The sequence below is a fragment of the Arachis stenosperma genome, chromosome 10 (assembly GCF_014773155.1).
Source record: "Arachis stenosperma cultivar V10309 chromosome 10, arast.V10309.gnm1.PFL2, whole genome shotgun sequence".
NCBI classification, from domain to species: Eukaryota; Viridiplantae; Streptophyta; class Magnoliopsida; order Fabales; family Fabaceae; genus Arachis; species Arachis stenosperma.
Genome location: NC_080386.1, coordinates 133,464,551 through 133,479,939, shown reverse-complemented (window position 1 = coordinate 133,479,939; position 15,389 = coordinate 133,464,551). Strand labels below are relative to the sequence as shown.

General features: G+C 28.1%; 3 protein-coding genes across 3 annotated transcripts; 2 read left to right on the top strand and 1 right to left on the bottom strand.

The window, feature by feature from the left end:
• The first annotated feature begins 267 nt into the window (after nt 1–267).
• LOC130957829 (B3 domain-containing transcription factor VRN1-like) lies at nt 268–2,448 on the top strand. Its single transcript, XM_057884675.1, has 5 exons — nt 268–895; nt 1,023–1,174; nt 1,303–1,552; nt 1,959–2,077; nt 2,203–2,448. Exons 1-5 carry the CDS (start codon nt 268–270, stop codon nt 2,446–2,448), a joined length of 1,395 nt encoding a protein of 464 aa, XP_057740658.1.
• A 968-nt stretch (nt 2,449–3,416) lies between these two features.
• LOC130958189 (uncharacterized) lies at nt 3,417–6,153 on the top strand. The gene is made up of 3 exons (XM_057885153.1): nt 3,417–3,497; nt 3,642–4,298; nt 5,336–6,153. The coding sequence occupies exons 1-3, from the start codon at nt 3,423–3,425 to the stop codon at nt 6,044–6,046; spliced, it is 1,443 nt and encodes a 480-aa protein (XP_057741136.1). The 5' UTR covers nt 3,417–3,422; the 3' UTR covers nt 6,047–6,153.
• Nucleotides 6,154–6,843: 690 nt separating this feature from the next.
• LOC130957828 (B3 domain-containing protein At4g01580-like) lies at nt 6,844–7,923 on the bottom strand. Its single transcript, XM_057884674.1, has 3 exons — nt 7,461–7,923; nt 7,187–7,272; nt 6,844–7,089 (listed from the first exon to the last, which is right to left on the bottom strand). The coding sequence occupies exons 1-3, from the start codon at nt 7,921–7,923 to the stop codon at nt 6,844–6,846; spliced, it is 795 nt and encodes a 264-aa protein (XP_057740657.1).
• Nucleotides 7,924–15,389: the final 7,466 nt, after the last annotated feature.

Below are 15,389 nucleotides of genomic sequence, written 5' to 3'. Positions count from 1 at the left end.
AAATTAGTCTCTTCTTTAAAATAGGTGAAAGATTAATCTTTACCTACATGCAAAATTTAGGACTAATATGTTTGGACTACTTTACTGCACTATTTATAATTATTAGTGAAGGATGAATTGAAAGTTTAATGTTATTATTAATTTATTATATAAAGATGATAGCCGAAAATCCTTAAATAGTTTGATATATTTGACTAAACTGTTTAACATAATACATGTCTAACATCTTGGTGAAGACATACTAATGTGTGTCACCTTATTGTTATTATGGTTGCTAACACCAGGTTCATAACATTGCAGAAGTTACCAATAAGCACTGAAAAATATGGTTCTGACCTATCAAACCCATTGTATCTTAAGCCTCCAGATGGTACTGAATGGAGAGTAGAGTGGACTAATCATAATGGTGAAATTTTGTTTAAAAACGGTTGGAAAGAGTTTGTTGCATATTACTCTCTTGATCATGGCCATTTGTTATGGTTTGAGTGCAATATTGGAACATCTCACATGAAAGTAAACATATTTGACATGAATTGCCTCCAAATAGAGTATCCTGCTAATGATCAGATCAAAGAGCAGCTGACAGGCAGGGGTCAGCAGCCGGTGAAAAAGCAAGAAGAACAAAAAACTAGAGATATGGATAGCAGTCGCAACACCCAAAACATGAGACTTAACGAGGGACCGCAGAAGAAAAGATTGAATGAATCATTGCCAAGAGAAGTCTGGGACCAACCGAGGAAAAAACTAAGAGCACTAGTGTCATCTGGTTCTAAAGATAGACACTTGGAAAATGACACACAAATTAAGGATGTAGAAAGAAGCTTCAATTCGCACGGTATTAAATCTAAAGAAAAAAATCATGAGATGCCAGTGTCTGTCAATCAAGATTCTAATGGTACGTGTCTCATAATTAGATCATCATTTCCTTTTGTGGATTTAACCGTTGTTTTTGAGTTACAACTTGCAACTGCTTTCTATACATTATAGTGGTAGTTTCTGATTCTTTGTTTCCAATGTACAAGGTAAAAGGAATAGAAGAAGAAAAGATTCTAAATCTCCTGTTATGCCCTGTCCTACAAGACTTGAATCTCTGAAAGAAGCTAAGAAGTTTAAGTGGGAAAAGCCCTCTTTCATCATCAAGATAACGCAACGGTCTCAAACCAGAGCACCATGTGTAAGTATAGGTTAATACATATATCATGTTGAAAATTATGTATCATGTGAACTTCCATGTGCTATCATTTCTTTCAAACTTTTGTGTCTTATCTCTAACCATGATGACATAAATATGATGTGCTGCAGTACTTTTCAACTAAATTCTACAGAAAGTATTTTGAAAATAATCCACAAAATGCAAATATAAGGTTTGGAAAGAAGTTGTTCCCTGTTAAATTGATCTATAGGCCATCATCATGTGTTGCCTTTATCTCTGCTGGTTGGAACCTTTTTGCTCGAGCTATTAAATTACAAGTCGGAGATGTTTGTTTGTTTAAGCTCATCAATAGAAAAGATCCGGTGCTTGATGTTCATATTTGTCGTCGACAACGCCGCGGTAAGGCAATTGTTTAGGAATTCTTTAGCCGTGTTATTCTGTAAAAAATTAAGATATCAGTACAACATAGCATTATCCTCGTTAAAAAAATTTATAATAAAAATTAATTGACCCCGTGTTTGACTTGGAGTACATTTTACAAATCTTTAATTCTTCCCTTCCTTGCAACATTTATAGCAGCAGAATTCCAATCTCAAGGAAACTATTGTTAGTTTTGGCCAAAAATGCAGTTAGCTTATGAATGCAATGACTATGTATTTGGTCCTTAATGTAACCACAATTTGTTATATAAACTAATCTTATGCTAAAATTTGTGTTGGTCTCCAATCCTATAAATATAACTTTATGCAAAACTCTCCACAAGTAAAATTCATGCTAATTTCTTACAATTCTGTTGTGATATCAGAGTCACTTAAACCAGTGACTCATGGGATTCAACTCTTCAAAGAAGTTAAGGAGCTCAACTCACATAATCCCTCTTTTATGGTCAAGATAAGAGACAGTGATCCAAGGAGATCAAGGCCTGTAAGTTTATTTCGATACATTTTTATCGATGAAAACATAATATGCCATGCAAATTTCTGAGTGCTAGTTTATATTTAATTTTACAAATTGTAAGTTTATAACTATTTTTTACCATGGTGATGCAGAACTTATCAGCTATCTTCTACAGAAAGTATTTTAAAAAGAATCAGCAGGATGTAAAGTTACAATTCGGAAAGGAATCGTGGCCTGCTACGATAATCTACAATCCGACGTCGAAAAACAGCTTTATTTCGGCTGGTTGGAGTTCTTTTGCTAGAGCAAGTAAATTAGAAGCTGGAGATGTTTGTGTTTTTGAGCTCATCAATGAAAAAGATCTATTTGATGTTCATATTTGTAGAGCCCAATGCTAGGCTAATATATTAGAACTTCAGGAACTAAGAGCTCATAATTCTTAAATAAGGTTAATTTCGTGAAGAATGTATCACCTTTTTTTTTTCTTTTCTGTTGAATCAAACTTCTACTGTATCCAATCCTTTTTGGTTTGGACCAGTTATATATATATATGTATGAACTAAGTGTTTTAATTTTATTTCTTGTTTTGTCACTTATGATTGCATTGTTATTTCTCAAAGTGAAATACAAGGTTGTGTGTGGTGTACAAATAACATGTCTCTTAGTATGGGTTAGTATAAAGATAAAAAAAAAGTGAGGCAGAATTTTTCATGGATTTAATTCAAAATTGTAATTTACCTATGAATCTAATCCATGAACGCAGTAAAATAGTATATCATAAAAAAGACCGAAGATTGATCAAATGTAAAATAATTATAATTAATTTTGTCTATTATAATTCCAATATTTATAAGATTTTTTTTAGAATACTAATATATACTAAATTTGTGCTTTCTATTTTGAGAGAATTTTTTTTATTTAACAAATAAAATTTATAAAAATTGAAAAGGTAAAGAATTCTTTCAAAATATTTTTGGAGTCTTTTCCACATTTAAGAACCTTATTGATACATTAAAGATAAAACCATTTTTAACTACCACTAGAATTTTAATTTTCTGTAATTAAGAGTTCAAACACAGTTTTTGGTTTATCACGTCTAGTTGCACGGTGTGTGTTGTTTTTTCTTATATATAAGTACGTTCTTTCATGAGAGTAGAGACAATTCCAGTATTAGATTTGATGACAATTCTTTTGGTATTGCATCGAGTACTTTCATGAGAGTAGAGACAACTCATATCGAGGGCAAAATGATAACTTCATCATCCACCACCTCCTAAATACTCTTCTGTTGCTGTCATCTTCTTTCGCTTTTTCAATTAACTTGTCTTTTTACCAGAGACTGTAACTGTGTCTGTGAACTAGAAGAACATCCATGGCTTCCTCTAGTTTCCAAGTGACCTGTTTCTACAAGATTGTTCTCAGACAAAGCCTTGAAGATGGAAATCTTGTAAGCATTTTCTTCACTTTATATCCTCTTTACTTATTATATTATTTAATGCATGCATTTCTCTTTGTGATTTTTCCCTTGTAAGGGTTTCTTTCATTTATGCTTATTACTAAGACTAGTTTCATACTTTCATTTGAATTGCAGACCATACCAAAAACGTTCAGTATGGAATTTGGTGACGGTGTTCCAAATCCAGTGTATCTGAAGCCTCCAGATGGCACTGCGTGGAAGATAGATTGGTCTGAGTATCATGGTGGCATTCTATTTGAAAATGGTTGGAAAGAATTTGCCTCATATTACTCTTTGGATCATGGCCATATGCTGTGGTTTGAGTACAATGAAACTTCTAACATTCAAGTAAACATTTTTGACATGACTTGCCTTGAAATAAACTATCCTTCCTTGGATCACATCAGCGATGACGATTCGATTGAGATCTTGAATGAACTGCCGCCACGAGGCTGGCCGAGGAAAACAGAGAAAGCAGCACCAAAGACACCATCTGCTTCTACAAGTAAAATGTTCACAAGTTCTGCCAAAACTGAAGGAGTGAAATGGTGCCCCAAAATAGACTATCCTTCCAAGGACCACATTGACGATGGCAACATGGTTAGGGTTGAGAATGAACCGCCACGAAGAGGCCGTGGCCGGCCGAGGAAAACAGAGAAAGCAGCACCAAAGACACCATCTCCTTGTACAAGCAAAATGTTCACAAGTTCTGCCAAAACTAAAGAAGTGAAATGGCGCGCTGAAATACAATATCCTTCCAAGCACCACATCGATGAGGACAACATGGCTAAGGTCAGGGACGGATTTATATTGGCAAGTGCCCCCACTGAGTTTTAAAAATTTTATATATAGTATATAGTAAAAATATTTTTTTCCTCCACAAAATAAATAAATTTGATCCCATTTACTTTATTTATTTTTTTGGTTCACAATATCTATAGACAAATAAAAAGATAAGAGATTAAATGACTTTTTTATATTATAAAATATTATATTTATTATTTAATAAAATAATTAAATAAATAATATAAAAAACTAGTAATAATAACCTATTCAATTTAAATCATTTTAATTTCTCAAAGCGTTGTTTCAAGTCAGCTTTTTTTCTTTCTGCTCTCTAACTCTCTTTTTTATGGTTTAAAAATTGTTCAAATAATCTAAATATATAATGTTGTCATCCATTCCTTTTCCTGAATATTGCTTTGCTTCGCTAACAGCATGAATGCGTGATTGTTGCCTCTATTTTTAAGAGTAATATCTTCCGTTCAAATATATTAAAGTGAAAATTCAAGTAAAATTTACTTGATGTTAGATGAAAATTTGATTAAATGAAATCGTTATCAACTAATTTAATTAAATAAAATCGTTATCAACTATTAATTTCATTCTGATTCATCTTTTTATATTATTCTATTTAAGATCTTCTTTAGAGTTAGTTCATATATATATATATGTGAAAAAGATTAAACTTTTATGCTCTATTGTATGGCTTTTTTTTCATTCATACAATTAATTTTATCACAAAACAAAAAAAAATTATAGCCAAAGCAGCAGTAGTAGTGTATATATGGTTTCACTGCTACTTTCATGAGGGATTTTTTTATTCTGTTTCATGAATTGATTTAAAAATTGTATTTGATTAATGAATTTGATTTTAATTTTAATTTTGTGATGTTAAATTATTAACATATTATTATTTTAATTTATTTGTGAGATAATTTGAAAATTATTTATAATAATAAATATAATTATAAAAATAATTATCATATTATGTATATTTTGCTCCACTAATAAATTTTTTTGGATCGGTTAACGTTGAGAATGAACAGCCACGAAGAGGCCGAGGCCGGCCGAGGAAATCAGAGAAAGCAGCACCAAAGACACCATCTCCTTGTACAAGCAAAATGTTCACAAGTTCTGCCAAAACTAGAGCAGTGAAATGGTGCCCTGAAATAGACTATGCTTCCAAGGACCACATTAATGATGACAACATGGTTAAGGTTGAGAATGAACCGCCACGAAGAGGCCGAGGCCGGCCGAGAAAAACAGAGAAAGCAGCACCAAAGACACCATCTGCTTCTACAAGTAAAATGTTCACAAGTTCTGCCAAAACTAGGTGCCCTGAAATAGACTATCCTTCCAAGGACCACATTGATGATCACAACATGGTTAAGGTTGGGAATGAACCACCACGAAGAGGCCGAGGCCGGCCAAGAAAAACAGAGAAAGCAGCACCGAAGACACCATCTGCTTGTACAAGTAAAATGTTCACAAGTTCTGCCAAAACTAGGTGCCCTGAAATAAACTATCCTTCCAAGGGCCACATTGATGATGACAACATGGTTAAGGTTGAGAATGAACCTCCACGAAGAGGCCGAGGCCGGCCGAGGAAAAAATTGAAAGCAGCAGCAGAAGTATCATTTCCTTCTACAGGTAAAATATTGAGTAGTTCTGTCAAAACTGAAGATGTAGAGAAGGGCCCTGATAAACAAAACTGGATGCAGTGTTGCAAGAATGAAGAAGCTAGTGAATCTGAATGAAGAATGCAGTGTTGCAGTGTTGAAAGCAGCGTACGCATATATTCCACATAAAATATTTTACATATGGCGTATTGCATTTCATGTAATAAATATCTTATTGTTCTTAGGCTGTGTTTAAATTTCGTTCAAATGAATAAAAATTACTGTGCTGTTTGAAGCTTCAACTTAGCTACAAGTAACTTTTATGCAAATTTTTATGGTGTACATGTAAAGTTGTTCAAGAGGCAAGGAAGTTCAAGTCAAATAATCCCTCTTTCTTAACCAAGATAAGGCAAACTCAACTATCTGGATCTTCACCAGTAAGTTGACACATTTATCTCTGTCAGAAACATTTTACGTTTGTTTAAATATGACATAATAAACTTGTACCAATTTACCTATTATTCCAATACAATGAATTAAAAAAAGTTATACACTCATTAAAAGTTATTTACATTGGAATTTTTTATGGAATTACTGAAACTCTGTAAATAATTAGTAACTTTCTAAAAAGTGACAAGTATAATAAATGAAGGAGAATGAGTGAAATAGGATCCAAACCATAAATTGCTTTGAAAGTAAGTAGTTGGGCAACTTTTGATTAAGTACTTTGTCCAAATAACATCTTATACTACCAACAATATAAAATTCTACATGTATTGTTTCTGCATGGATCACTGATATATTTCTAGTTATGGTACTAAGGAAATAACACTGCAATGCAACCATTTAGTATGATGAAAACTATGACTCTGTTACAACTCTTGATCCCTGAACATACTCCATTGATCTGCAACACAAGTAAGCAAAGCCATTGGCTAATCATGGCTTCGACGAATATGAACCTTAAGTTCTGGATCTTGTCTGTTAATGAGCTCAAAGATGCAAACATTTCCGGCTTTTAAGTTATTTTCTTTAACGAACAAGCGCCAGTTAGAGATAAGGGCATTCTTCCTATCTGGATAATAGATCAATGTTGCATGCCACTGCTTCTTTCCAACTCGTAGAATTGCATACTGCTTCGTGTTCTCGAAGTACATTCTGAAGAAACAAACTGGAAGATTCTGCAATCATATCAGAATAATTCATCATCATGGTTCACAACAGTCTCAATTTTGCATGACATACAAAGTTTGCACAGAGATAAATGAATCAACTTACTGCCGGTGATCCTGTTTGTTGCTTTTGCTTAATCTTGATGACAAAAGAAGGATTTTTCGACTTGAACTTCTTTGCTTCTCTAATAACTTCAGATGTGTACCAATAACCATAAACAAGGTATTTATGCATTTTAAAAAAAAAAGAAAATAAAAAAATTAAACAAAATCAGTAGAATCTAAAAAATGAAAGAATGATGAGATTATGAAACAGACCATCCATATCTGGTCTGGCACGTTGAATTATTGGCAGCTTAAGATTTGCTGTCTCTTCAGACCATCTTTTTCATTCTCGACATGCAGCTTCAAGTTTTGTGTATTGGAATTTTTATCTTTATCTTTAGTTTTGATAGCACTTTTCATTTTTTTGCTTGTAGAAGCACGTGATTGCTTTGGTTCTGCTATCACTTTTTTCTTCGGCCGGCCTCGGTCCCTTCGTGGCGGCGGTTCATCCAAAATCTCAACCGAGTTGTCATCACCGATTCGACCATTGGAAGGATAATCAATTTCGAGGGCAGTCATGTCGAATATGTTTACTTTGATGTTAGAAGTTCCGTTGTACTCAAACCACAACACATGACCATTCTCCAAAGTGTAAAATGTAGCAAACTCTTTCCAACCCTTGTCAAACAAAATCTCACCATCACGATTAGTCCAATCTATTCTCCATTCAAGTGGAGGCTGGAGTTTCACTGGATTTGGCATATCTCCACCATATTTTCTACAGAACTTGTTTGGCATTTTCTGCAATGCCAATGAAACTGTTGTTGGTAACCATACTTAGCAAAACTCACAATCATAACACAAAATTGGCCAGATAAACAAAAATTGATTCGACTCACTCTATTTATATCACTCAACCTCTTAACAACCTTCTAACAAGGGTGAAGGATCGGATCGGATATGGCTAAAATTTCGATCGACCTGCACTAAAATCATCGGATCGAATCAGATCCAATCTCCGCAGTTTTTAAGCTTGGATCTGATCCGATCCGATCCGCACAATTGCAAATCGGATCGGATATCGGATATATTCGCAAAATACAAAATATTTTTAAAAGCTTATTTTTATTAAAAAAATATCAATAAAATTCATTTTTTCTATTCTTTTAAATATGTTTTTCTCTTAGAATAATATTAAACATACAATTTTTTAAATAATAAATTAAAATAATACAACATATATGATAATTATTAGTTGAAATAAAATATAAAAAGAATATTTATTTATTTATTTCTTTATTTTTGCGGATACGCGGATATGCGGATCGGATATGCGAATATCTACATAAAATCCGCAATCCGATCCGATTAGCGTGCGGATCTGATCCGATCCGATAGCTTTGCAGATCGAATCTATATCCACAATTTTTTAATCAAATTCAGATAAATATAATGGATATGCGGATCAGATCCGATCCATGAACACCCCTGCTAAGAATTATCCTTTCCTAACAGCAGCTTTGTTGATTCAGTTACTACTCTAACTAACTAACTAACAATCAAAAATTCAAAACTAAAAAAGCATAAATATTGAGGAGCATATTATGCAGGTAAGAAAAGAAACTATGCATGTGTGTGGTTGTTATCTCACATGAAAAAATTTTGTATGTGTAAAATAAAAACAGTGAAAGATAAAAAGAGGATAGGAAAGAAAGAAAATTCTCACAAGATATCCATTGTCAAGACTTTTTCTGAGGACAATCTTAAAGAAACGGATCACAGTGAAAAGAGAATTCTTGTTTCTTTGAAAGTTAGAGGAATCCATAGTTACGAATATTCTTCTTATTCACAAAGAGTCCGTGTATATCTTAAATAAGAAGATAACATATTAAATAAAATAAAATAAAGCTCTTTTCATAAATTTCAGGCATAATTTTTGGATTTTATATTTAATTTAAATAAGAACAAAATTAAATTCCCTATTACGTGCTTGAATTTCATACGGAATTTTATTTTTTTATTTTTATATTTTAAGTAATTTGAACAAAAAAGGATAAAAATTAAAATAAGATTTTTTGGATGTGTCTAAATTTCATACATAATTCCTAAATTTTATAATTATAATAAAATATTTTTTAGATATCACTTTTGATCTATACAGTAACTAAACTCATTTAAAATTAAAACTTACATGAGAAATTATTTTTAAAGTAATATTGGTATGTGGTATCAGTAACAAAAAACTATATCATTTTCGTAATCCATTCAACCTATTAAATAAATTTAGATGATGTTTATTTTTTTGGAAGCTAGAAAAAGTTATAGCTAAGAATGATTTTCTTGTTTACGACTTAGATTTCAGGCATAATTTTTAAGTCGCACATTTAATTTAGACAAAAAATTAAAAAAGAACAAAATAAAGTTTCTGTTATGTGCCTAAATTTCATATTGAGTCCAATTCTTTTCTATTTCTACTTTTTAAGTAATTTGAATAAAAAATAATAAAAATCAAAATAAGATTTATTGAATGTCCCAAAATTTCAGATATAATTCTTGAATTCTATAACTCTAATAAAATATTTTTTATGTATCATTTTTTACCTCTACAGTAACTAAACTCAATTAAAATTAAAATTTGTATTAAATATTATTTTTTTAAGTGATGTTGGTTTGGTATTTGTAAGAGAGATAATATCATTTTTATAATTCATTAAACCTATTAAATAAACCTAGGTGATGATTATTTTTTCCGAAGCTAAAAAAAGTCATAGTCATAAATGTTCTTCTTGTTCACAAAAAATCACTGAATATCCTAAATAAGAAGATAATATATAAAAAAACAAAATAAAATTCTTTCTATGCGCATAGATTTTAGTCATAATTTCAAGATTTTACATTTAATTTAAATAATAGATTGAAAAGAGCAAAATTAAGTTTCTTATTATGTGCTGAGTTTTATTTTTTTCTATTTTTACATTTTAAGTAATTTGAATAAAAAAGGATAAGAATCAAAATAACATTCTTTAAATGTGCCTAAATTTCATACATAATTCTTAAATTTCATAACTCTAATGAAATATTTTTTAGATATCATTTTTTACTTATATAATAACTAAACTCATTTAAAATTAAAACTTGCATGAGAAATCATTTTTAAAGTGATACTGATATGTGGTATCAGTAACAAAAAATTGTATCATTTTTGTAATCAGTTAAACCTATTAAGACTCAATTTAGATAAATAGCTTAATTAAACTCCTTTTAAAAATAACTTAAATAATAAATAGTTATATTAAAAGTAGCTTATAAATAAGTTATTTTGTATTTGGATTTTTAGTTTTAAAAGTGCTTATTTTATAGAAATGTGATAAAAAGTAATAGTTATAAGAGAAGTCATTTTTTAACTTTTCTATAAACTCCTAAATAGCTTTTTAAAAAGCTGCAATTTAGTTTGAAACTTGCACCAGACATTAATACTTCTACTTTTCATAAGTTAAAAGTTCAAAAAAACTACTTATAAAGTTTGTCAAACGGTCCTAAATAAAGTTAGATGATACTTGTTTTTTTTTAGAAGCTAAAAAAAGTCATAGCCAAGAATAATTTTTTTGTTAAGAGAAAATAAGTAAATATCTCTAATAAGTAGACAACATATAAAAAAGAACAAAATAAGGTCTTTGTACACGCCTAAATTTCAGGCATAACTTTAATCTCACATTTAATTTAAACAAAAAATAAAAAAAAAGAACAAAATAAAGTTTCTGTTATGTGCCTAAATTTCATATTGAGTCCCACTTTTTTCTATTTCTACTTTTTAAGTAATTTGAATAAAAAATGATAAAAATCAAAATAAGATTCGTTGAATGTGTCTAAATTTAAGACATAATTTTTGAATTCTATAACTCTAATAAAATATATTTTAGGTATCACTTTTGACTTATTCAATAACTAAACTTATCTAAAATTAAAACTTGTATTGAATATCATTTTTTAAGTGATACTAATATAGTATCAATAACGAGAGACCGTATCATTTTTATAATTTATTAAACCTATTAAATAAAGCTAGATAATGTTTATTTATTTATTTATTTATTTTAAGTTAGAGAAAGCCATAATCATGAATGTTCTTCTTGTTCACAAAGAATCAGGGCACATCTCTAATAAGAAGACAACATATAAAAAAGAACAAAATAAGATTCATTCTATACGCATAAATTTAAGTTATAATGTTTTGATTTTACATTTAATTTAGACAAAATTAAAAAAAAATAAAATTTTTTGTTATGTGTCTAAATTTTATACGAAGTCTCACTTTTTTCTATTTCTACCTTTTAAGTAATTTGGACAGAAGGTAAAAAAATAAAAGAAGATTCGCTAAATGTGCCTAAATTTCAGAAAATCAGTGGATATCTAATAAAAAGATAGCATATAAAAAAAACAAAATAATGTTTCTTTTACGCGCATTGATTTAAGGTATAATTTATGAAAAATATTTAATTTAGACAAAAATAAAAAAATAAAATAAAATTTCCTTTTGTATATGTGCCTAAATTTTATATTGAGTCTCACTTTTTTTAATTTTTACTTTTTAAGTAATAAATGATAAAAATTAAAATAAAATTATTTGAATGTGTCTAAATTTTATATATAATTCTTGAGTTCCATAGTTTTAATGAAATATTTTTTAGGTATCATTTTTTACCTGTACAATAAACTTGCATTAAAAATTATTTTTGAAGTGGTAAGGATATGTGATATCAGTAGCAACAAACCATATTATTTTCTTAAGGTTATTACTCTGTTGGTCTCATAGTTTCGTGAAATTTTTAATTATGTTCCTATACTTTTTTTCCTTTTAATTGAGTCCTTGCACTAATTTCTTTTTTACTTGGGTCCCTACACTTTTTTTTTCCTTTTATTGGGTTTTGAACCGATTTTTTTTAGTTAGGTCCCTGTACAATTAAGCCAATTATTGCTAAGAAGGACCTAATTGAAAAAAAAAATTGGTACAAAAACTCAATTAAAAAGAAAAAAGTATAAGGGTCTAATTAAAAATTTCACAAAACTATAAAACCAACAGAGTAATTAAACCTTTTCTTAATCCATTAAACCTATTAAATAAAGGGGGTCTTTTTATACGCTAGATTTCAGACATCATTTCTAAATTTCACATTTAATTTAGATAAAAAAAATTGAAAAAGAACAAAATAAGGTTCTTAATATGCCTATAGATTTCAGACACAATTTTTAAAAAATATTTAATTTAGACAAAAAATTTAAAAATAATAATAAAATAAAATTCTTTGTTATGTGCCTAAATTTTATTTTTAGTCCCACTTTTTTTTCTATTTCTACTTTTAAATAATAAATGATAAAAAAATTAAATTAAGATTCTTGAAATGTAACTAAATTTCATAGATAATTCTTAATTTTCACAATATTAACAAAATATTTTTTTAAGTATCACTTTTGACCAGTACAATAACTAAACTCATTTAAAATTAAAATTTATATTGAAAATTATTTTTGAACTAATACTGATATGTGGTATTAATAACGAGAAATCATATCATTTTCTTAGTCCATTAAAACTATTAAATAAAGAAAATCATTCTATACGCTAGATTTCAGACATAATTTCTAAATTTCACATTTAATTTAGACAAAAAAACTGCGCATAGATTTCATGCACAATTTTTGAAAAATATTCAATTCAGACAAACAATTGAAAAGGAATAAAATAGCGTTCTTTATTATGTGCCTAAATTTTATATTGAGTTTCACTTTTTTTCTATTTCTACCTTTTAAGTAATAAATGATAAAAATCAAAATAAGATTAATAAATATGCCAAAATTTTATATATAATTCTTTGAGTTCTATAATTTTAAAGAAATATTTTTAAGGTATCACTTTTGACTTGTAAATTAACTAAACTCGTTTAAAATTAAAACTTGTATTGAAATCATTTTTAAAGTGATACTAATATGTGGTATCAATAACGAGAAACTATATTATTTTCAAAATCTATTAAACCTATTAAATAAATAGAATTTTTTTATGTGCTAGATTATAGACATAATTTTTAAATTTCACATTTAACCTTGACAAAAAAAATTGAAAAAGAACAAAATAAGGTTTCTAATATGCGCATAGACTTTAGGCACAATTTATGGAAAATATTTAATTTAGACAAATAATTGAAAAAAATAAAATAAGATTCTTTGTTATGTGTGTAAATTTTATAATGAGTCCCATTTTTTTTCTATTTCTACTATTTAATTTTTAAAAGATAAAAATCAAAATAAATTTTTTTGAATGTGCCTAAATTTCAAACATAATTCTTGAGTTTCATAATTTTAATGAAATATTTTTTATGTTTTACTTTTGACCTGTACAGTAATTAAACTCATTTAAAATTAAAACTTACATTGAAAATTATTTTTAAAGTGATACTAACATGTGGTATCATAACGAGAAACCATATCATTTTCTTAATCCAATAAATCTATTAAATAAAAAGGGTCATTCTATGCTAGATTTTAAACATAATTTTTAAATTCCACACTTAATTTAGACCAAAAAATTGAAAAAGAACAAAATAAGGTTTCTAATATTCATGCTCTTTATTGGTGAATTATATGGTACAGATGTAAGTTTACAGATATTTTCTTTAATAGGATGAAAGAGAGATTAATAAAGATAGGACCCACATTTTGATTAACAATAAAATAATAAAAATTAACTATAAAAAGAATTTATATTCTCTCTCTATACCATTCCAATCTGTACAGTAGAGTGCCCATTAAATTAAACACACTTAATTTTTTTTTTTGGAATTGTCGATCAATTAATTTTCTTGTGCAGTGTTATTTACTTGTTCCAAAGCATGCATGTCACTTTTCAATTTTTTAGTTAGTTTATCATATTCTCATCATATGACTCATTATTTTTATAATTCTGCTAGGGAACCAATACAGGTATAGCCAACAAACATTTCTGAACTGCATTCTATACTCATTAATTGTCATTAATTGATGATTATTTAAATTTTAATTTTTAAAAGATACAAAATTAATGATTATTAATTACCTCTTCTTACTCTAATTTATTTTTTACTATTTATTGAACAAATCCTAATTTCTATTTCTAAAAAAATGTCCAAAATCTAAAAAAATATAAGATAAAGAATCATTCCAATCATAAGAAAAAAAAAATACAAAACACAAAAAAAAGAATCATCAAAATCCTAAAGAAAAAAATATACAAAACATAAAATAAAAATCATCCAAAACTAATAAAAAAATTCTCCAAATCGTAAATAAAAAAATAAGGTTCCTAATATGTCCATAGATTTTAGGTACATTTTTTGAAAATCATTTAATTTAGACAAATAATTAAAAAATAATAAAATAAATTTTCTTGTTATGTACCTAAATTTTATAACGAGTCCCACTTTTTTTCTATTTCTATTTTTTAATTTATAAATGATAAAATTTTAAATAAGATTTTTTTAATATACCTAAATTTCATACATAATTCTTGAGTTCTATAATTTTAGTGAAATATTTTGTAGGTTTTACTTTTGACGTGTACGGTAACTAAACTCTTTTAAAATTAAAACTTGCATTAGAAATCATTTTTAAAGTGATAATGACATGTGGTATCAGTAACGAGAAACCATATCATTTTCTTAATCCAATAAACCTATTAAATAAAGAGGGTCTTTATATGCTAGATTTCAAACATAATTTTTAAATTTCACACTTAATTTAGACCAAAAAATTGAAAAAGAACAAAATAAGGTTTCTAGTATTCATGCTCTTTAAATTACACACACTTAATTTTTTTTTGGGATTGTTGGTCAATTAATTTTCTTGTGCAGTGTTATTTACTTATTCCAAAGCATGCATGTCTCACTTTTCAATTTTTTAGTTAGTTTCTCATATTCTCATCATATAGTTTATTATTTTTATAATTCCGTTAGGGAACCAATACGGTATAGCTAACAAATATTTTTGAACTGCATTCTATACTCATTAATTGTCATTAATTGATGATTATTTAAATTTTAATTTTTAAAAGATACAAAACTAATGATTATTAATTATCTCTTCTTATTCTAATTTACTTTTTACTATTTATTGAGCAAATCCTAATTTCTCTTTCTAAAAAAATGTTCAAAATCTAAAAAAAAATAAAAATAATGAAATATAAGATAAAGAATCATCCAAATCCTAAGAAAAAAATATACAAAACACAAAAA

What these genes read in the sequence shown, in the direction of transcription:
- LOC130957829 (XM_057884675.1), top strand. Translation starts at nt 268, where the DNA reads ATGGTTGCTAACACCAGGTTCATAACATTGCAGAAGTTACCAATAAGC. An exon ending in CTCAAACCAGAGCACCATGT is followed by an intron (nt 1,175 to 1,302) that starts GTAAGTATAGGT and finishes GATGTGCTGCAG; the next exon opens with TACTTTTCAACTAAATTCTA. An exon ending in ATCCAAGGAGATCAAGGCCT is followed by an intron (nt 2,078 to 2,202) that starts GTAAGTTTATTT and finishes ATGGTGATGCAG; the next exon opens with AACTTATCAGCTATCTTCTA.
- LOC130958189 (XM_057885153.1), top strand. Translation starts at nt 3,423, where the DNA reads ATGGCTTCCTCTAGTTTCCAAGTGACCTGTTTCTACAAGATTGTTCTC. An exon ending in GCCTTGAAGATGGAAATCTT is followed by an intron (nt 3,498 to 3,641) that starts GTAAGCATTTTC and finishes TTTGAATTGCAG; the next exon opens with ACCATACCAAAAACGTTCAG. An exon ending in ATGAGGACAACATGGCTAAG is followed by an intron (nt 4,299 to 5,335) that starts GTCAGGGACGGA and finishes GAGAATGAACAG; the next exon opens with CCACGAAGAGGCCGAGGCCG.
- LOC130957828 (XM_057884674.1), bottom strand. Translation starts at nt 7,923, where the DNA reads ATGCCAAACAAGTTCTGTAGAAAATATGGTGGAGATATGCCAAATCCA. An exon ending in TGTCGAGAATGAAAAAGATG is followed by an intron (nt 7,273 to 7,460) that starts GTCTGAAGAGAC and finishes ACACATCTGAAG; the next exon opens with TTATTAGAGAAGCAAAGAAG. An exon ending in AACAAACAGGATCACCGGCA is followed by an intron (nt 7,090 to 7,186) that starts GTAAGTTGATTC and finishes ATATGATTGCAG; the next exon opens with AATCTTCCAGTTTGTTTCTT.